Source organism: Elgaria multicarinata, chromosome 1, assembly GCF_023053635.1.
Source record: "Elgaria multicarinata webbii isolate HBS135686 ecotype San Diego chromosome 1, rElgMul1.1.pri, whole genome shotgun sequence".
Taxonomy (NCBI): domain Eukaryota; kingdom Metazoa; phylum Chordata; class Lepidosauria; order Squamata; family Anguidae; genus Elgaria; species Elgaria multicarinata.
This window is the reverse complement of record NC_086171.1, coordinates 38926577-38949051: the sequence shown is the minus strand read 5'-3', so window position 1 is coordinate 38949051 and position 22475 is coordinate 38926577. Positions and strand designations below refer to the sequence as shown.

Genomic DNA, 22475 nt, shown 5'->3' with positions numbered 1-22475 from the left:
AGCTAGACGGGGCTTTATCCCAGCGTAATCCCCAGGATCGTCCTTGTGCATCCACATGGGATCCCAGAATCAGTGAGGGATGATCCCTCCCTTGCCCCGGGATCTCGCCCTCCCCTTTGGGCCTAGTTTTTCCACTGAGCCCGAGACAGCGGAATGTGTGGCTGGGTGTCACGGGTTGACCCAGCTTCACAAGACTCCTCACGAGGAGCTGGGAGCTGCGCCTATCGGGGGTCGGGTGGGGGGAGTGGGGAAAATAATTTAAATTTAAAAAACCACTTACCTTATGCGCACAAGCATTCGTGCGCTGCTGCCCTTTAATGAATTTTAAAATGGTGGGCGCGACAACTCTCCTTCTGAGGTTGTCATGCCTCGCGTGTAAACAGAGGCGGGATCTCCCATTAAACACAACGTGAGATCTTCCCTCCTCCATCACGGGCTAACAGGTAGGTCTAGCTAAGGCCATAGGGGATACCGGGAGCAGGCAGGGGTGACTCCTCCATTTGCCTGGAATAATCCTTAGGTCTAGATAAGGCCTCAGTCACCACCGAGAACTGGGCTAGGTGTACTGTTGGTTTGACTATATATGACACAGGCACATATATATGTGCGGCCATGGAATTAAAAACCATTTTTATAATGTTTTTTAAAAAGGCAAAGATGAGCCACATTCAATATTTCACAAACTATTTCATTCAGAAAAATCAGACTGGATCATGAAAGAAGTATCTGGTTGCAACATCAGACAGATGTGAGAGGAAAGATAAAAGAAAATAGAGCACCTTTTAAAAGCAATTACATTTTCCCTGTCTTGTCCCTAACTTTCTCCATAAGGTTTTGCTTTATAGAAGGACTGGGGGGGGGGGGGGGGAGAGAGAGAACTACTGAAACAGACAGACTGTAGCAACAACTTCAGAAATTACTCTCTCATGACCATGCTGCTCTTTGCAGCTGACCAAGAACTTAAAATGCCATTCATTCAGTTAAATGAGCAATACAAGTATAGACTTTCAAGCAGGCTCGCTTAGACAAAATCCACTTCACAAAGAGAGTTTAAAAAACCACACACACACACACACACACACACACACACACACACATCAAGAGCAGTCTCTTTGAGCTCATCTACACCAAGCATGAAAGTGGTATATAAAAGGCAGGAGCCACACTACTGCTTTATAGCGGTATTGAAGTGCACTGCAGGATCTACACTACTGCTTTATAGTGGTAATGAAGTGCACTGATGACTGTTGGGGCCTGTTGACACATCTACCCCAAGCAGGATATATAACACTATGAATGTGTTATATGGGATGTGTCAATGGGCCCCAACAGTTGTCAGTGCACTTCAATACCCCTATAAAGCAGTAGTGTGGCTCCTCCCTTTTACTCTGTACAGCACCATGTACATTGATGGAGCTATATAAATAAATAATAATAATAATATATACCACTTTCATAGTGGAATATCCTGCTTGATGTAGATGAGCCCTTTGTCAATGTGTAAATTGTTATACCAATACGCAGAGAAGTGGTTTGTGATGATAAATACGCTGCAAGATCAAAGCTTTTGTTTAAACAAGTGTCATTAAAACCCATAAGTCCAGTTTTTAACTAATTTTTGGGACTTCCAGTGTGGGTTGTCCAAGACCTACACCTGCACAGGTCCTACAAATGTAAAATATTGCTATGGGATCCATTCCCCTGTCAGGAACTACAGTTCAGGCTGTAGTATACATACGCCCCAGGTTCCTTCTTAAACAAGTTTTGGTAACCGCCTTGAAATCTTACTTAAGATGGGAGCCAAGGTTCAGTTTGCACCAGAGGTGGAAAAAAAGAGGCTTGTGGAGAGAGCAAACAATCCCATGGCCCACTTGTAATCTCATAACCATGGAGTATTGTGCCAGAACCAGAAATTAATAGTGCCGTTCAACTCTATTAAGAAGTTCTACGTTCATAGAAAAACAGAAGTTGGGAGGAGAATTCTAACCTAGGGCTTGTATATAACTAGGGGAGTAGAGGGAGGGAGGGGGGAGGATCACGGACTTACCTGCTTCCGCGATCCTCCCCCAGCATCTTGACCGCCGCACGACATCCCGGAAGGAAAGAGGGACATCACAGCCGCCATTTTTTTTAGTAACAGGGGAGACAGAGCGCAATTGCGCTCCACCGAAAAGAGGGTTGTTGTTGTTTTTTAAAAGAACATGAACCTGCTCCCCCCTCCACCCATGGGCACGGACCCTCCCTGTACAGCTCCATGTCCGTTTTCAGAGCCCCGCTACTCGCAGGGAGGAAAGTAAAGGGCAGGAGCGGCGGCCACACTGCGTGCGGTCAGCGGGATGCTCCCAGGACCGTGGGAAACATCGGGTTTCCCGCAGTTCCCAATTTCCCGCGGAAAGCCCGTGGCCGGCCCCACTTGCCCCTGGGATTCCCTGTGCAACACACAAGAGACCAGCCCAGATTTAATGGCTGGTGTAGACATGCCCCTAGACTTCTCCCTAAAATATTACTTGTATGTATGTATGTACTTTTATCCCGCCCTTTAGCCAAAATAAGCTTCAAGGCGGCTTAGAGAAATAGACAGTCCCTGCCCACAGGCTTACAGTACATGACACAAAACGGGATTGGGAGGGAGAAGGAAAAACAAGAAAAGCAAATTCAGGCACTAGATTCTTAGTTGTGAAGTTCAGCAGCGACTTCCTCTCCCTCTCCTAACCTCATGCATATCAAGGCACGATGGAGAGGAAGGAGGGGGCTCTCAGCTGGAGATGGATCCAGGCGCAATGGAGAGGTGCCTGGCTGCTGCTTCCTTTCCCACTGATGGCCTCAGCAGCAACGGTTGGTAGCAATGTAGCAGTCTTTCTTTCCTGCCTGCCCCCATCAAAGGAGCATTCAAATATGCAATGGCAGTTGAAGTAGTACAGTTCAGGAACAATTTTGGCACATGGTGAGCCATTTGTCTAGACTGGGCTTGAATTCCATATGTTGCACACTGGCAAATGTTTATTTTCTCAATCCGTCATTACCAAAACCAGCTCCCTGGAATTCTAACATGTACTATGCATGCATTGTTCAACACATTTGTCCTAAACTCACATATTGTTTATAAGTCAGGGTTGGGCAACTTGTGGTCCTCCAGATGTTGTTGAACTGTAACTCCTGTCTGCCTTAGCTTTGGTGACAGATGCTTAAGCAGATTTTGGGGTGCTTAGTAAGCTTTTAAAAAAATATGTTTTAACGCATGCGCTATAAAGTGGGGAGGGGGGAAGCCAGAGGACTTTTATATAAGCGTCATAACCTGCTTCACTCAAATATCTGCCATACATTAGTGCTTCAGTTAAGAGGAATACCGAAAGAGTCCATAGAACTCTTAATTCCAAAGGAGTGTTATGTAATGGCCCTGTTCAGACAATATGCTAAACCATGATGGTTAATCGTTTTGAGCTAAACATTATGGTTTAGCGTGTCACATGAACCATTCCCAACCATGGTGGCTACATAATCACGATTTAAACACACTCAGCGTTAGGCTCACCTGTAGATCACTGCAAAAGGGTTAGTGGCTGAACCATAGCTTAGTATGATGTCTGAACCCGCCCAATGGGGGCTCTGGTTCACAAACACTTATTCCAAAATAATTGTGTTTGTCTTTAATGTACCTTTTTTTATACATACGTTGATGTGCCTATAAGGAATTCTGCCCTTGATGAATTGTAGTAATCAAAACACACAGGATGCCTGGATTGTAATCCTATATCTACTTACCATCAAACCCAATGGGACATACTTCTGAGTAGATATATATATAGGACCACACTGTAAGATTACGTGCAACTGTTGTTCTTTAGAGGTATTGTGCTGCTGCATAACGGTTCTGATTTGTTTCCGATTTGTGTGTTTATGTATTCATGTAATGCTATTAGACCTGACCCATTGCGATGAAGCCAGATAAGAGATCTAAATATGGCACAAAATAAAGGAGGTGCTCATTCAACATTTCTGATGGAAAGTGTGTGTATTTTGTCTTTTATTATGCAGCTCACATACCAGTGTAAAACTAGCAGTGGTTTCCCAACTCTATTCCTCACCACACTAGCAAAGGAGAGAGGAGGTGGGAAAGGACTGGGATGTACAAAGGACTGGGATGATCAATGTGGCAGAAGAAAACACATTCCCATAAGAGAGAGAATACTTCCCACCGTTGACTTAAAGCACAAAGAACATAAGAATATAAAAGAGCCATGCTGGATCAGACCAATGGTTCATCTAGTCCAACATTTTGTTCACACATTGACCACTAAACAGCTGTCAACCAAGAACCCACAAGCAGAAAATGAGTGCAAAAGCAACCTCCCACCCATGTTCCCCAGCAACTGGTGCACACAGGCTTACTGCCTCTGATGCTGGAGGAAGCACATAGCCATCAGGGCTAGTAGCCTTCTCCTCCAGGAATTTATCCAACTCCCTTTTAAAGCCATCCAAATTGGTGCCCATCGCTACATCTTGTGGAAGCAAACTCCATAGTTTAATTATGCGCTGTGTGAAGCGCATAGAAACCTCTACATCATATAACTTCCACTACACTCCAAGCTGTCTACCATAGCCAAATGAAGGGATTAAGATAACAAAAATGTTGTGTGCCTTCCCCACAGTTAAGGAAAGGTGAAAAGGGTTTTCTTTTGACATTAGGTCAGTTCTAAATATATTTATGGTCTTCCCTTAGGCTAATTTCATTTCAGAGGGGGGTGCTCTTCAATTTCCTGAAAACTGTAAACTGCAGTGGAATATCTCAAAAAATGAAAAGATGAATGAAGTAGGGAAACCCTAACATAAGAACGCTTAGATCTAGCCAAACTTTTCTGTTTCCAACAGCAGTCAACTAAACCCATGTATTTGAAAGCTCTCAATCAGGGTCAAAGAGTGAGTACCGTCACCTAGTAGTTAGAGATATAGGCCTTAGCTAGACCTATCTGTTAGCACCCGACAGAGGAGGGAAGATCTCGCGATGTGTTTATCACAAGATCCCTCCTCTGTTTACATGTGATGCACCACAACCTCAGAAGGAGAGGCATCGGGCCCTCCATTTTTTAATTATTATTAAAGGGCCAGTGCGCACGAATGCTCGTGCGCAAAAGGTAAGTAATTTTTAAAATTTAAATTATTTTCCCCACTCTCCCCAACCTACCCCCAATGGGCGCAGCGCTCCTGAGGAGCACTGCGCCCCGTGCGCGACTCCTGGCTACTCGCAAGGAATCGCAAGAAGCTGGGTCAACCTGCAGCACCCAGCCACATGTTCCATGGTCTCGGGCACAGCCCAAGACCACAGAAAAACTGGGGCTAAAGGAGAGGGCGAGATCTCGGGGCAATGGAGGGATCATGTGGACACACATGATTCCCTGTGTATCATGTGGACACACCGGGACGATCCCGGGGATCACCCCGGAATTTCGCCCTGTCTAGCTATGGCCATAGTGTCATTGCTCATGGAGGTTCTATTTAACTATCCTAACTAATTGCCACAGCTAATTCCCATCTCAGTTGTTGGCCATTAATAAATCTGCTATGTATCCTGGAGGTTAGGTAAAGAACATGATTTAAATATAAGTTACAGCATTATCATAAGCATGCTAGTTCTCTTCATATTCAATGGGGCCTCTTACTCCCTAGCAAATGCATTTAGGACTGCCACCTTAATGTTATGCACACATAAACTCCTTTTAATGTAAGCACTACAACCCGTCAAGAGTCCTGATATTTAGAGTGGCACAATCTATATCTAACAATAGATTTTTGTTAATAGGATCCTGGACACTAGTTCAAGAGTTTTGTGTTTTTAAAGACCAGCACCATTAACCTTGGCACAGCACTTCATTGTGTTTAATTAGCAAGCTAATGAAGCTGGTCTCATTTCTTTTCTCAACCACAAGAGGATAAATACAGGGCTCAGGAAGAAGGGAAGACTTATCTGTTTGGAATTCAATTCATTACTGTTTAGTGAAGTGCTCACCTATACACACACAGGGAGAGATTCTGGAATATGTATTGAATATAAACATATGCAATAAGTTCTTCAATATGCATAAATTCACCAAGATGTGCTTTTACAACAGAACTCATTTTCCTGTAATCCATAGTCTCTTTGGGGGCGGGGTTTGGGAGGGGGAGATTAACACAATTTCAGAACATTTGGACTACAGGAAAAATATGCAAACAAAACACAAGAAATGAACATAATGTTTTCATCAACAAATCTTCAAATGCTCCAAAAATAATAATTAAAGTACGTAACAGTGTTTTGGGTTGGAATCTTTTTTAAATAAAAGTGACAGTCTGTTTTGTTTTTAGTTCCCCCTCCCTTCACTACTACCCTTAGCCAAGGTATTACTAGAAATCATCCAAAAGTAAGCATCTGAGGTCAAGCTTATTATTATTATTATTAATTTATATAGCACCATCAATGTACATGCTGTTTTTAAATAGCCTAATCTTTCTCATGGTGTTGCAAACACCACCCCACACAACTTTCTGATCAAAACAGAAGAGCTCTGCTTTCCCGTCAATACTTCATAACTTCAGTTGCATTTTTCAAACCAAGCATTTCTAGACAGCGACAAGGAGGGCATGCTACAAAACAAAAACACAACTACCACATAAAAAAGATATCCGAGGCCACTCATAAAAGCAGATGTACACCTCTGTTCGCTCTACAGTGTGATAGTCCACCTTGAGAGGAGTCTCACAATTCACATGACGTGTGTGATTTCCTTTCCCCCCTTCAAATTTGATTTCTAAAAAACCCAAACAATTCACTCCAAGCAAACTGCCAAAAGATTTCTAAAAGGCAAGTTTCAATATGATTCCAATATGAGTACAAATGTGTGTGCTCTTTGTAAACCACCCAGAGAGCTTCGGCTATGGGGCGGTATATAAATGTAATAAATAAATAAATAAATAAATATTCCACACTTAATTCTTTTCAAAAGCAGGTTATGATTTGAACAGAAGCAGCAACAGAAACAGGAGAGAGAGAGACAGAACCTTTTATCTGCGAGTAAGTAAGCACAGAGGGTAATGTTTTATTTAAAAAAAACATACAGGAGAAAAAAAGAAATTGGCTAAATTTAGCCCCTTTGTACAAATCCTGCTTCCAGCAAGTAGAACGGTTTGTGATTATACACACCCTGAATGTCATTACTGGAAGCACACACACACACACACACACACACACCCTATCATTATTGTCCCAAGCTATCCTGCTCCTTCCAGAAATCTCTAGATGGTACAGAGCACTGCCATGGAAATAGGATCACTCACAAACCTTTCACACACTGGAGACAAAGATCTATGCAAATGCACAATCAGTTAGACAAATACTTGGCTGCCTTGATCACTACCACATATCAAGTTTTTTTGTTTTTTGTTTTTAAAGCAGACATCCTTCCTTTACACCTTCAGCTTGACTGAAGATGGGGGAGGGTGGAAATCCCAGGAGTTCAGAAAAATAGGAGATAGCATTGTTTACAACACACAAAAAGGAGAGAAGGCAGTGACAGTGAATATATAATGGGTACCCTGAACAAAGAAACAGCAGCTAAGCAGCAGCTACTGCTGCCACTTTTGCTGGTTTTAACCCCTCCCCAGGATTTTGAAACACATTCCAAAACAAACCCGCAACGATGGGGAAACCTTGTCTGGAAGGAAGGAACGGTTAAAGGGGATAGGATTATTCCCATGGAAAATGTCCCTTTATTTACCATGATATACATCTCTCACTGCTTATACATCATTCAAATACAATCCCAAATAATATTTAAGGTGGTACTTGTGTTCCCTTCATGTTAAGCCACACACAGCATGCAAAAAAGGGGGGACAACTGCAGGACCCCCCACCCCACCCGGTTGAAAACCAGCAGCCTCTGCTGCTACTGCGATCTTATTATACAACACACAGAGAGCTAAAGATATTTTCTCTGCTCTTGCTTGGTAGTGGGAGCGGTAGAAGGGAGGTGTTGAAGGAAAACAAGTCGGGGCGCACAGCTACTGCAAGGTGGGCTATGAAAATAACAAAGATCACCTCTTTCCTTTCCCTGGCAAGACTGAAAAGACGTCCTAGGGTGGTAATGTATCGCTAGACACGAGCGCTCTGCTGTTTTAAAAAAAGATACAAATCAATCCCTCCACGCCATGCTATGGGGCCGGGCAGTTACGTCAGCGCCTGTTATTATTATTCCGTGGCCACGAGATATGTGTTGTGTGTGTGTGTGCGGTGTGTGCGCGCCGCGTTTTCGTCTACGCGAGCGGCAAACGTCGTCCACGTTTCTCCAATCCCCCAAAGGGCGAGATTTCTTCCTCCTTTCCTCGACCCCTCCCCCATCTCCTAAAGTCACCAAAACAAGGAGGTGGAGGAAGCCGTGAACAACAAAAGCAAGCAGGCAGCAGCCCCTTCGACACAATGCTCGCTTCCCAGCAATGGCTCTGGCTAGCAGATCGAGAGGAAGAAAAGAAAGGGCTCAACCCACCCACCCTTCTTTTCCACCTCCAAACCCACCATCACCTCCTCCTCCTCCTCCTCCTCCTCCTCCAAGGTGGGGAGGGGGAGGTTGGAATAGAGGCGGGGGGAGGCGGGAAGAGAAAAGCAGATTTACAGTGGCTCAATGCGATGGCACAATAAGGGAACATTTCCATAACAAGAGAAAGGGTTTGGCATAAAAGTTCCAGCCCTGGGCTGTGAAACATCCATTGCACGGTTGTACAATACACATCCCACCCCCCACCTTCCGCGGCTCCCTCATTTAGACCGCGCGCTCCCACCTAGCAACCCACCCCGTCCATCAACGGGGAAACAAAAAAAATTAAAAACCCAGACACCGTTCAGGCTAGCACGAATGTAAATGAAGTTGCACCCCGAACAAAAGCGAGATAAATTTAAGAAGCCGACAGCCGCATACAAATGCAATACAATAAAATAAATTCCTTTGGGAAAGTCACTTTGCAGCAGGGCCTCGCCAACCCTCTTCCGACTTCTGCACCCGGTTGTTTACATTTGTAACTTCCATCGCGACATAGTAGTGAGGCTTTAAAAAAAAACACGCTACCAGACTAGGGTGAAAGTTTAAAGGTTCACAAAGAAAAGAATCATCTTTACCTCCCCCTTTAAAAAAACACAACCAAACAACTTAACCCCTTGCGTTTTGGAACTGCTTTTAAAGGAGTGTTCAGTTCAATTCTGCAATAAACTAAGTCACACAATCAGATGATGATGATACATCTTGTAAAGTCTGCCCACAAAACCTTAAGGTATCTTATAGATGAGGAAAAGGCAGTGGATTTAAGCGTGGAAGTCTTTCAAGCCGTTCACCGTTTCATACCAAAAGTACACCAATTCAAAGTACTTTCTTTTAAAAAGTTGTGTGCAAAATCTATTCCAAGGGAACTTCCAGAACAGGAAGAAAACCGGGGGGGGGGGAGTGTTGGGGGTTAGGCGAGAGGGAGGCTTTCAAGGATTCGTGTTTAAAAACAAAGGAAAACATAAATTTCAGAGAGCAAGCAGTAAAAATCCAAGGCCTCGAATTCCGTGTGCGTGTGTGTGTTTTCTCTCTCCCTGGTTAAAGATGGTTATCTTTAGCTAGGGTGAAAACACATGGCACACGAGAGGCGAAAGGGGAAAACTCCACACGTTTTTTACTCTCCGCCCCAAATGCCTCTTTTTCCAACTGATGTCAACGATGATCTTTGTTTCCAAAATGCACGCCTCCCGGCACCACGGCACCCCCCAACCCCCCCCACCTTTCTGATCTTATCAAACTGAATCAAAGCCCCCCCCCCCGGCAACCTTCTTGACTCGCAATTAAAACACGCGGACGGAGGGAGGGGGGCAGGGAGAGACGAAAATACAAAAAGCCACGATTGCCCCCAAAATGAAAAGTTTTTGTTGTTTTGTTCTTTCCCCCTTTAAAAAAAAAAATCTAACCGAATTAACTCTTCACGTTTCCCCACTTTGGATATTTTCAAATGCGTTTTTTTCCATCCCTTTTCTATTCAAAGAGGTATTTAATTCCTTGTTGCACCATGATGACTGTAAGGCTTTTAAAAGGGGGGGAATACGGGGAGGGGGCAGGAATGAGGTGACCATCACAAACTTTTTCGTTACTTACGTGTACAGAAAGTCCCCCAAAGGAAGGCGAAAGTGAACCACGAAACCCTCATATTCCTTTTGCTCCTCGTGGCTCTTGTTTACTCCCCCTCAGAAAGAGGAGGGGAGGAATGAACGGGGATATTGAAGAGAGGGTGGAAATTTTAAAAATATAGACTTAAAAATAGGCTCCTTTTCAATAATAATAATAATGTTAAAAATCGGAGATTAAATCCTTCACAGTTTCCAACAACGTCTCCAAGTCAAGGGAGAAATAAGAGTACTTATTGTTATAATAATTTTTAAATCCTCAAGACAGGTGGATCCGATACTGTCCGGTTCCGGGGCGCAGGGTTGCAGTCCAAAAAAACCCAAAAATAAAGCCGACCAACAGTTTCCTTGCCGGGGCTACTGTGTGCCGCTAGGCGAGAGAGGCGCGGAAGCCCCCATCCAGTCACCCCCTCCCCAAAACAGCGTCCTTCTGCCTTTTCTTCTTCTTCAGCAGCAGCAGCAGTAGCAGGGGGAGAAAGGAGAAAACCACGAAGAAGGGGAGGAGGCGCGACATAAACACACACACACACACACGCACACACGCAACCCCTCACAGAATTATTGTTTTGTCAAAAATAAAATAAAATAAAATCTCCCTCACACACGCGCGCGCGCGCGCGCACGGAGTCCAGCAGCCTCCCTCAAAGGGGAGGAGGAGGAGGAGGAGGAGGAGGCGGCAGCAGCAACAACAGAGAAGCAAACTTTGCGAGGTGAGCCGAGCGAGCATCCAGGGGCAGGCAACGCCGAGCGAGGAGAGGAGGCGCAAACCGAGCCGGGAGCCGCGGCGGCGGCGGGGCTGCTGCTGCTGCTGCTGCTGCTGCTGCTGCCGAGAAGGAAAGACACAGAGAGGAGCCGCCGCCGCTGCTGCCGCTGCTAGAGGCGCTAGGAACGGTGCTGAGGATTGGCGGGCAGCAAGGTCCGCTCTGAGGCATCGCTCGTTGGCTTTGGCGCTCGGGGAAAGGGTTGGCAGGGCGCGCGTGCGCGCGCGCCGCTCCAAGCCGGAGGAGAGGCTGGGGCTGCAATGGCCCTGTAAGGGCAGGCAGGCGCGCGCGCGCGGGCACGCACACACACACGCTCACTAACACCCCCCTCCTCCTGGCACTGTGGGGGGGGGGAGTGAGGTAGGGGAACTGTGTGTGTGCGTGCGTATGTAAATAATCACCATACAAAAAAAAGAAGAGAGAAAGAGGAGCCAGAGCCAATGGGAGAAACCCGGATGTTTGATACAAAGAGAGAGGAGGGGGGGTGGAAAGAGGCGGGACCAGGGAAAGGGTCTTCGAGGATGCTTAGGCGGTGACTGGGGGAAGGCGGCGTTCGTCAGGGCGCACGAGGAGGCCGGGCTTGGGAGGAAGCGTGAGCTTGAGGGGGAAGCCAGTCGGAGGCAGGCAGGCAGGCAGGGAGAGCGGGAGGAATGCCGGCGGGGGTGGCACGGGAAGCTCAGCTCGAGAGAGCCTCGCTCCTTTAAGGTTCGCGCATCGTTTTCGGATTCTCGGCAGATGCGAACCCGCGTTGGCCTCTGAAGGCACCCTCCGAAAGCGAACCGCGCGCACGCGTGCGGTGCTTTGCGCTCCAGGGCGCCTTGCGCACTGCAAACCGTTTGCAGTGCCATCCTGTGCATGCCTTCTCCGAAGTGAGCCCTACATCGAGGGCGACAGGACTCGCTCCTTACACCTTACAATAGCATTGCAGTCTGCCTCCGACTCTTCACCGTCTCAGAAATATGCGCGCAATGCAAAATCCTGAATATACCTTTCGTATCTGCCTTGTGACTGTCCCACAACTGCTGGGATGCTGGGTTCAATGGGTCTTTATGTAGACCAGCATAGATTGTTTTACCAATGGGAGCTATTGGTATTGCCTTCAGCACTAGTACATTTTGCTGCAGCCTGCCCCAACCTGGCGCCTTCCAAGATGCCTTGGACTACAACTCCCAGAATCCCCCAGAAAGCTACGATTGCCAGGCTGGGGCAGGCTGCTGTAGATTGTACTAGTGAATAGGGACTGGTAACAGATGGAGAGACATGCTGCTTCTTATTATATACATTTCTATACTGCCCAGTAGCTGAAGCTCTCTGGGTGGTTTACAAAAGATTAAAATATTAAGAACGATATACAAAATTTTAAAAACATAAAAACACACAACAAACGGTATACACAGAGACAACATACATCTGAAATCAACTTTGAGCAATCAGCCAAACCTAAAAAACAGATCCGGGATTGATTAAAACTCATCACATGGTGCCAAATGCCTGGGAAAAGAGAAAACTCCTGACCTGACATCAAAAAGACAGCAATATTGGCACTAGGCGGGTCTCATCAGAGAGATCATTCTGTAATTGGGGGCCACCACTGAGAAGGCCCTCTCCCTTGTTGCTATCTTCTGAGGCTCCCTTGGAGTAGGCAGCCAAAGGAGCATAGTATACAGGTAGATTTGGGTTGGGAGAGGCTCCATCAGGTCTCAAGCCATGTAAGCCTTTATAGGTTAAAACCGACACCTTGAATCGGACTCGGAAACATGCAGGCAACCAATGTAAGCGAGCCATTGGTGGTACAGTTAGCTCATTTTGGACTCTGGAATCCCTAGTCTTTGGATGGGAATGGTCTTAGATGGGAATGTTTCTTACTTCGCTTACTTGATCATGTGGTTAAACAGGGTTTGGGGCTTGTGCTACTTACTCTGTTCAGTAGGGCCAGATCTTCACCCCGAATTCCTGCCCTGGCAGCATCAGTGAACACTCTCTGGAAAATCTAAAATACAGTGGAGGCTGGTGGCTCTGATGTGAAGCACTTTGGATAGCTCTGACTAATTCTGAGTGAAACCAGGAGCTGATTCACTGCCCCACTGACATGGGAGCCACCAGCCTCCATTGGGAACAACACGGGTTTAGGCAAGGAAAAAAATAATCCAATCAATGAAGCACACACACAGAAATGGCAATATTAATGTCCAAGCTCGTTAAAAAGGTGGGCATTAGAAACAGGTGAGGTTTGACCAGCAAGCCGACTAATTACCAAATTCAACGTCATCACTACATACGACATGCAAAGACATGTAACAAAGCCCCAACTTCTTGGAGCTTTATCACACCAGCGTTATACTGTGCAATCACTGTGAATTGTGTGCAAAGGACTCCGAAGTTTTCCATCTTATAATCTGCTTTTATTGTGAAGTACTCCCATGCATCCTGCTTTAATTGTGCTTCAAAGGCAAAAGCCTCACTGTTTTTTGCTGCTAGTTTTCGAGCGTATCATTTGTTGTTTTCCGAGCAGCCACTGGAGCACAGGAGCAGGGTTTGAAGAAAAATTAAACAAATGCTTACATCTGCGTAAGCTTTAAAGATAAAGACATCAAAATAGGCACAGTAATAGATATTAAGGAGAGCTTTAACCATACCAAATTTGAATCGGATTGGGTCATCCGTTGATTTTTAATGATTTTTTTACATTTCCCCCCCTTAAACCCATTTCCTGGTATGCAAAGGATCTAGCCGCCCGGTAGCAACAACAACAGCGATAGCTTAGTGTTCTAGGGGATAATTCGAGGGAAACAAGTACGTGGGATGAAGCTCTTGCTGTTGTTAAGAGTTCAGCATGTTTTTAGGATGTTTTAAGGATGTTTTAAAGCTGTTTTAATCATGTATGGTATGTTTTTAATCAGTTCTTAATGTGTATTTTATATCATGTTTTTATACTGTTTGTTTTATACTTTGAATGGTTTTAGTTTTTGTGAACCGTCCAGGGAGCTTCGGCTGTTGGGCGATATAGAAATGCAAATAATAATAATAATAATAATAATAATAATCTACAACTGGTGCAGTCAAGATTATTGCAAGGATCCTGTCCTTCTCATGACCTGACCAGGGAACCTTAGGGGGATGAGGCTGGAATTTAGACACACACACACACCCAGGAACAACAACAAAAAAGATATGTGATGCAGGAGAATCATTATTGTATCTCTGAACTGTTCCCGCCCCCCTTTCACTTAAAAAGCAGCCACAAGGACCTCCAGTTGTGATCAGTGAGGCAGTTTTATGGCAGCTTAATCTTCCCTGTATCTCATGTGACTTTCTGGATCAGAAGTGCCCCTCTCTCCCAGAACCACTATTCTGTTCAAAAACAGAGCCCCTTCTGGCAGACTTTAAATGGGGGAGGGGGAAGCACTGGGAGATTCGACAATGGATCTCCTAGATCACTTATTGATTTATTGATTTTGAATGGGTGTTTAGCATGAATATCTGCTCCTGTGATTGGTATCGGAAAGCCCAGATTTTGTGAAATCCATCTTCGCATGTGTTTTGTGTATTGTGTGGTTGTCTTTCTTTTTGGTGTGCATTCACAGATGGATTTGAATGGTTTTTTCCGTTATGCAGGGGAAAAATACACAAATAATTACGTAAGAAAGTTTGCAAGCATTTTACATAATTTATGTTAGTACATAACATTTAGCGTATCGTTTCTCCATTCCATTCAACTTTTCCCTGAGTATATTTTCCAGCATGGCATATGTCTCAGCAGAAACATGTGTATTTTCCTGCAAATGAATTTGCATAAATTCAGGAAAATAAAATTAAAAAATATATCCTGAAGTCCATGGACTCCCATGTGGCCTAGGGAGGTCAGTCCTCAGTGGATTCCACCAATCGGATTCTTAGAAATCCAAACCAATTTTAGTCCATCTTGAATTTCTCCTGCATCCCTAGATTGGCAGTCATGTAGTTTCTGGACTAGCCAGGCTTGGCATCAATGCTAGAAACCTGATCAACAGCACAGTATCTTCTGTCTCCTGCATTTCCGGTTCGAGGTGTCGATGTCAGCTGAAATTCCCTTGTGTCTTGGATTGAAGTGTGGGGTGGGGACCGTCCACCATCCCACATTGCAGGCTTCTCCTTTCCTTCCCATCATTTGGGATATGGCAGGGCTTGCAGCTACCATGACTTTAACACTTGCTATAGCAAGCATTGCTTGGCGTCTTCTGTAAAGGCCCTCTCCGTACATGTGGATGGTCTGGTGTGCCCAATGTGTACCTTCCATTGTGGCGCAACTGCAAATGGGTCTGTTTTGCAAGCAGAGATTAAATGGATTTTGTGCCATGCTGGAACTCCTGTCATGTTTACCTGATACTCTTAAGGAGCAAACTAAATGTGATGTGATGAGAGATGTATGATAAGGCCTCACAAAGGCTTTTTCTTTGGCTTAAAAGGTGCAGGGAGGAAACCAATTTGGATTGGGGCTGGAATATGTGGGAGGAACAGGTTTAATCCTTTTTCCTAATGAAGATTGTTCTTCCCCCAAAGCTGCTGCTACCTGTGGAGTTGGGGGGAGGACAGGTATGGATATCCTACGTCTCTCCCATCCTTCCCCACTGTGGCTCAAACAGCCTGTGAGGTGGGAAGTAGGAATTTCTATAAGAGAAATTGCATGAAGTGAATCTGTGTGTGTGTGTGTGTCTCTCTCTCTCTTTTAGATGTCAACAGGTCCATTCAAGGAACTCCCACATCACACGTCCAGAATCTGTCAATTTCCTGCCATTTTCATCATGTTGGCTGGAAAAATATTAGCATGCTTTGCTTTGGAACAGTATGAGATCTAGCCACTTTGCTAGTACATACTCAGTTTTGAATTCAGTGATCCTGATGGGGTTGTACTTTAAAGTTAATATTTATATGGTGACATATTGCAGAGTGGTGGTGAATTATGCAGCGTTATGCCCATTTATATGAACAAGTATGTGGGGTGGTTGTTTTTCTTAGGTAGAGGCTGGGAAACGTACCTCTGGTTATCCAAAATCATGGCCCATCAGGCTGATTGAGTGGCAGACACACAACAAAGTCTTACTTGAAAGAGTGTGCAAAAGGTTCACATCACTCTTGCAAGGGCTTGAAAAATTTCACACTCAGAGGCAGTTAAAGAGCAAGTGTAAACAGAAAAAAAAAACCAGACAGGCCTCTTTTGATGCTGAGGTTTGCCCCAGTGTTTAATCAGAGTCACGGCTATTATACAACAGCCAGCAGAGAAGTTCTTGGAAGTGTCTGACACCTAGCTGAGGAATACTTTTGATGACATGAACCACCACCCTTTCCTCAAGTTCTATAGAAAAAAAAATGCTGTTCCCACAAATTCTTGTCAGTGTATTTTGCAGCCAGGTTGATAGAGAGAATTGGGCCTTAGCTAGACCTAAGGTTTATCCCGGGATTATCCTGGGGTCGTCCCTGCCTGCTCCCAGGATATCCTGTGTGTCATTTACATGAACATGGATCATAGAATCATAGAACAGTAGAGTTGGAAGGGATCTATAAGGCTATCGAGTCCAACCCCCTGCTCAATGCAGAAATCCACCCTAAAGCATACCTGACAGATGGTTGTCCAGCTGCCTCTTGAAGGCCTCTAGTGTGGGAGAGCCCACAACCTCCCTAGGTAACTGGTTCCATTGTCGTTCTGCTCTAACAGTCAGGAAGTTTTTCCTGATGTCCAGCTGGAATCAGGCTTCCTGTAACTTGAGCCCATTATTCCGTGTCCTGCACTCTGGGAGGATCGAGAAGAGATCCTGGCTCTGCTCTGTGTGACAACCTTTTAAGTCTTTGAAGAGTGCTATCATGTCTCCCCTCCATCTTCTCTTCTCCAGGCTAAACATGCCCAGTTCTTTCAGTCTCTCTTCATAGGGCTTTGTTTCCAGACCCCTGATCATCATGGTTGCCCTCCTCTGAACACGATCCCAGGATAAACCTTAGGTCTAGCTAAGGCCTTGGTGAAACCATATCTTTGATTGGATACTATGGGCTCCCCAAATTTCTTTCAGGTATGGACTCCTGCAGCCTGGCTTCCATACCTGCAAGAAATGTGTAGATCAGGTTACTGAAAGGTGTGACCCTACCTGTGACCTTTGTTCATGAGTTACCAGTTCAGGAGTTAGCAGTTCAAATGAGATAATGTAACTATTGCAGCATCATTCAGAAGAATCCAATCTGTTTTTTGTTTTTGTTTATTTTGCACCTGATTGGGAGGAGAGAAGTAAGAAAGGCAGAAAAAGAAAAGAAAAAATGCTATTTAATGTGTGTTTAAAAGATTTCAGTAATGAGATTCTGTAGTTGGAGTTATTCTATTAAAAAGGGGGATGTTTACTTAGGGAGAGGAAGAAAACAAAAATTAGATTGTAAAAGGATAATAAAAAGACACATAAACCATATTTAATTTCAGAGGAGTAAGAATTCTCTTAATGGGACAAAGAGTGTTCTTTCAACACAAGTACCTACAGCCTTGCAGCCTGAGATGAGAGAAAGATGCAATGTGAACATAATAAGGAGAGGAAACTGACTCTTATACTGTGCAAGATGTAGCGGGGAATGTAGAAATAATAATGAGTTTTAATAGATAAAACATTGGGAGCGAGACCATCTGAGAGCAAGGTGGAAAGTGCGCCTTCCCCACCCAGTTGACTGGCATAGATGTAGCTGAAAGGTATGTACTACATCGATACAACATCAACAAACAATTTCATGGAAAATCATTGAGCCACTTTCACCCCATAACCTGTTAATTTTCAGCAATTGTATCCAAAGCAGCCAATGCATTAGTTAGAATTTTGCACTAAGATCAGAGAAACCTGGGTTCAAATCCTCACTCAGCCATGGAATTCACCTTGAGTAGGGTAATCTACCTCACCACGTTGTTGTGAGGCTAAAATGGGATGGTGGAGAACTCCGGAGCTCCGTGGAGGAAGGGCCAGATATAACTGCAGTAAATTAGCCCATGTATACAAAATTTTAAATACACACATACATATAGCTTCTGTTCTTTGATAGCTGCAGCTGAGATGTGGTTCATACATCCATGTATGTCACTTGACTTCTGCTGAGCCATGGCGAAATGTCTGAACTGGCTGCATCAAAAAGCGTTGGGTTGGACTGAAACTTAGGGCAGGTTCACACAATCACAGAAAGAAAAGAAAACACGGCTTAGTTTCGCTCCGTGATCATGTGAACCCAGTCTTAGGCCTTAGCTAGACCTAGCAGTCTAGCGGGACAGAGGGGTGAAGATCTCACGATATTTTTATCATGAGATCTCCCCCTCTGTTCACATGCGGCACGCGACGACTTCAGAGGGAGAGGCGTCGCGCCTGCCATTTCTTTTCTTAAAGGAGAAGATGTGCATGAGCGTTTGTGCGCAAAAGGTAAGCTTTTTTAAAATAATATTTTCCCCACTCACCCCACCCCACCCCCAATGGGCGCAGTGCTCCTGAGGAGCTCTGTGCCCCATGCGTGGCTCCTGGCTCCTCGCAAGGGACTAGGACAAACCTCAACGCCTGGCCACACATTTCGTAGTCTCGGGCTGAGCCCGGTACAGTGGAAAAACCAGGTTCAAAGGGTGGGGTGAGATCCCAGGGCAAGGGAGGGATTATCCCTCCCTGATCCCAGGATCCCTTGTGCGTCATGTGAATGCACAGGGACAATCCCGGGATCGCCCCGGGATTTTGCCCCATCTAACTAAGGCCTTAGTCATATTTAGAGTAGACCGACTGGACTCATTGGAACCTACATCATCATCATCATCATTATTATTATTATTATTATTATTATTTGTATCCCACCTTTTGCCCAATACTGGGCCTCATTAGTCATGACTAACAAGTCCCATTAATCCCTATGGGTCTATCCTAAGTATGATCCAACCCTTTGTATTTGAAATGAACAGAGACACAATGGGTGGGATCCAGATTTAGTAATATTTAGACCAGTGGTTCCCAAAGTGGGCGGTACTGCCCCCTTGGGGGTGGGTGGGATTGCATAGGGGGGCATTAAGAGGCAAGGGGCGCTCAAGGTGGTCTTTTCCGTACCAGGAGTTTTGGTTACAGAAGGAAATTTCTGATCGCTATCCTGCGATCAGTGGTTATGGAGAGCGGTTCAGAAGCTCCTGGTTGCATTTCCAACATCATATTTGGTGGAATGTGGTTAAATGTGGTCTGCCTACTTCTCTCCAAGCAAAGAAATCCACTCCAGATTACTAAACATGATTTAAGACTCATGTTAAGTGACTTTAAACCAGACATTGGGAAACTGGTATCACTTCATCAAGCCCATCCATCACATGAAGAATTTACAAAAAAGTGAGGTACTCTACCCTAGTTACTAAATGTGATATCTAATATTCTTGCTAAATGACCATCAGATTTTGAAAAGATGATATCACTGGATCAAGTTCATCAATTATGTTTAATTGAATAAACTAAAAAAAATGCAATTGGATTTTGAATAAATATTCAATTGTTACTGTTTTGAATTTTATTGTTATTATCTTCCTTAGTGGGTCTTTGAAAACAGCTATTCTGAATAATGATTTTTATAGTGTAGGGTAGGGGGCACTGGGCATGAGGTTGTGGAACCAAGTGGGCAGTTGCCTAAAAAAATTTGGGAACCACTGATTTAGACTCAATGTAAGTTAAGTTCCGTTGATTTCTACTCTGTACTAAGTAGGATCAATATTGGATAAAATCCCTCATAAAATTCTGTGGATGAGGCATGGCGATGGTGAGATAAAATCCTCATTTGGAAACATCCCCTGTTTTTATAGGTGTAGCAACATTGACATAGAGTATAAGAGGGCCTGTTCAGATGTGGTATAATACAATTAGTATCCTTTAATTTGTTGTTCTTTGTTCTCTCATTAAGAAACCACATCTAAACTCTGCCCTCTCTTCATTCTGGTTTGCATGATCACCATGGCTTAAACAAGCCACAGTAGCTTGATTAACTGGTAGCACTTATTATTTATTTATTTAGAATATTTATATACCGCTCCCCATTGTAAAATTTCGGAGCGGTGTACAAGGTAAAATGAAAATAAAAACAGAATAAAACAGTTAAAACAAAATTTAAAAAGAAGCAAAAAAACCAACAACAACACAGAAATCCAAGGCTGCATGTTAAAGACAGGCTTCTTGGAATAAAGATGTTTTCAGGAGGCGCCGAAAGGAGTACAAGGTTGGCGCCTGCCTGACCTCCAGAGGCAGGGAGTTCCACAGGAGGGGGGCCACCACGCTGAAGGCTCTTCTCCTGGTGGATTCCAATCGGAGGATGGGTCTAGGTGGATCCACCAGGAGCAGGCCCTCGGATGACCTCAGTGGTAAGGTCACTGAGGTTGGTAAGGGAGAAGGCGCTCTCTCAGGTATCCTGGTCCCAAGTTGTTTAGGGCTTTGTACACAAGTACAAGAACCTTAAACTTGGCCCGGTAGCGAATAGGCAGCCAGTGCAGTTCCCTCAGCAGAGGAGTTCCATGCTGGAAAGGGGCAGCTGCATGTCAAGCACCATTTGCCTGATTATCTACCTGGGCACAGACAGCTTGTCATGTCATTTGAACCCAGGCAGCATGACTTGATGGAGGGGGAAACAACCCTCAAATAACCCATGGCCCCCATGGCTTGTTTAAGCTGCAGTGGTCATGCAAACTGGGCCATTGTATCCTTGCTTGTCTAGCATAGTACCTGTCACAAGCAAAGGGAAGTCAACAGATGGAAGATACCAATGGTGGTTGGAAAAGCTGTGACTCCAGTAGGCTGGATGTCAAGGCAGGAGGTTGGGAGGGTAATCATGACTCAATGAGGGGCAGGACGTGAGTGGGGGGGGGGGCTGGGGGTGTCACAGCTGACTGGCTGCCAGAATGGAAGCAAAGGAGCACTTTCGAGGGATTTAAAACCACAGAGTCTCAAACAACACAGGAGAAGAGGGTCTTCTCTCAGTGTTTTAACAGTCTATAAATTTAATTTTAACTCTGCTGTTTTAAATTTGCATTTTAAATTTGTATTTCTGCACTGCTGCTGATTTTATCCTGGTTGTGCTTTTATATTGTATTTTATATCATTTTTATACTGTTTATTTTATACTTTGAGTGGTTTTAATTTTTGTGAACCGCCCAGGGAGCTTCGGCTACTGGGCGGTATAAAAATGCAATAAATAAATAAATAAATAAATTCTTCCCTCTCCCTGACACCACCCTATGAGGATTTAGCCTGGAGGGGGTGGGCTGAGAGCACCATTTTAATATATTACCTGGGCAGCTGAATTCCCCATTATCTGTTGCCTCGACATATTTCAACCCATACAAAAACAAAGGTAGCTGTGTTGGCCAAAAGAAAAATGTCAAAATCCATAGAGTGTAACATCTTTATTAGGCCAATAATCCAAGAAAAATGTGTAAGCTTTTGAGATCTACAGCTCTCTTCATCAGGCAAGATGTTACAAAAAGCAGGTGGTGGTGGTGGGGACAGTGGCAATAGAAATAGGAGGGGGGAAGGCTGACTGAACGTTGTAGCCAGGGTCCATGGTGGAGTAGCACATTTTGCAGTGCAGGCGCTCATGTCTCCAGCCTCCCACCCCTAGGAGAATCCAAAATTCAGGTAACTGCATTAACCCATATCAACAAACCAGTTGTGGCACTTTTCATCTCCTCCTGGAGTAAGGCCACAGCTAGACCTAAGGTTTATCCTGGGATCATCCAGGGTTCACCCCTGCCTGAGCACTGGATCCCCTGTGTGTCACCTAGATGAACAGATTTGACCCCTGGATGATCCAGGGATAAACCTTAGGTCTAGCTATGGCCTAAGTCTTTTGTTAATCTAATGGGTCTTAATTGCCCATTTAAGGATAGCTGCAACAATATTTTGTTGCTGGGGAAATTCATATTCCCTAGCTTAGGGTGACCATATGGAAAGGAGGACAGGGCTCCTGACTCTTTAACAGTTGTATTGAAAAGGGGATTTCAGCAGGTGTCCTTTGTATGCATACAGCACCTGGTAAAATTCCTTCTTCATCACAATAGGTAAAGTTGCCGGAGCCTTGCCCTCTTTTGTATCTGGTTACTCTAGTATAGCTCCTGCAGCCTTAACTGTTGTGATGAAGAGGGAATTTCACCAGGTGCTGCATGCATACAAATAACACCTGCTGAAATTCCTGTTTCTACACAGCTGTTAAAGATACAGGAGCCCTATCCTCCTCCTCCTCATATAGTCACTCTACCCCAGCTATGGTGAAGATTGCTGCTAAACTCTGAGGGAACAGAAAAGTGGGTTGCAGGGTGAACGATGCGGTCAGATCCCTGCTAATAAAAATGTGCTGGGCATCCCTGTGAGCCCTGACTGTACTACATCACTGGTAAGGATGTCTGCATAGTCAAGTATTTCAAGTGTAAATAGTATTTGGAGTTGTTTGTTTTTGTTGCATGCTCCATTTGTTTCTCTGTTTTTAATTTTTTTAAATTCTTAATTTGATTGTGTGTGTGTGTGTGTGTGTGTGATTAATGC

General features: G+C 44.6%; 1 protein-coding gene across 2 annotated transcripts in view; it reads right to left on the bottom strand.

The window, feature by feature from the left end:
* ACVR2B (activin A receptor type 2B) overlaps positions 1–10531 on the bottom strand; it is a 149765-nt gene extending 139234 nt beyond the window's left edge. For both annotated transcript variants that reach the window (XM_063126064.1, XM_063126072.1), the window contains exon 1: positions 10152–10531. In XM_063126064.1, coding sequence (XP_062982134.1) covers positions 10152–10203 — 52 coding nt within the window. In that variant the 5' untranslated portion in view covers positions 10204–10531. The remainder of the gene's footprint in view (positions 1–10151) is intronic.
* Between the last annotated feature and the right edge of the window lie 11944 nt (positions 10532–22475).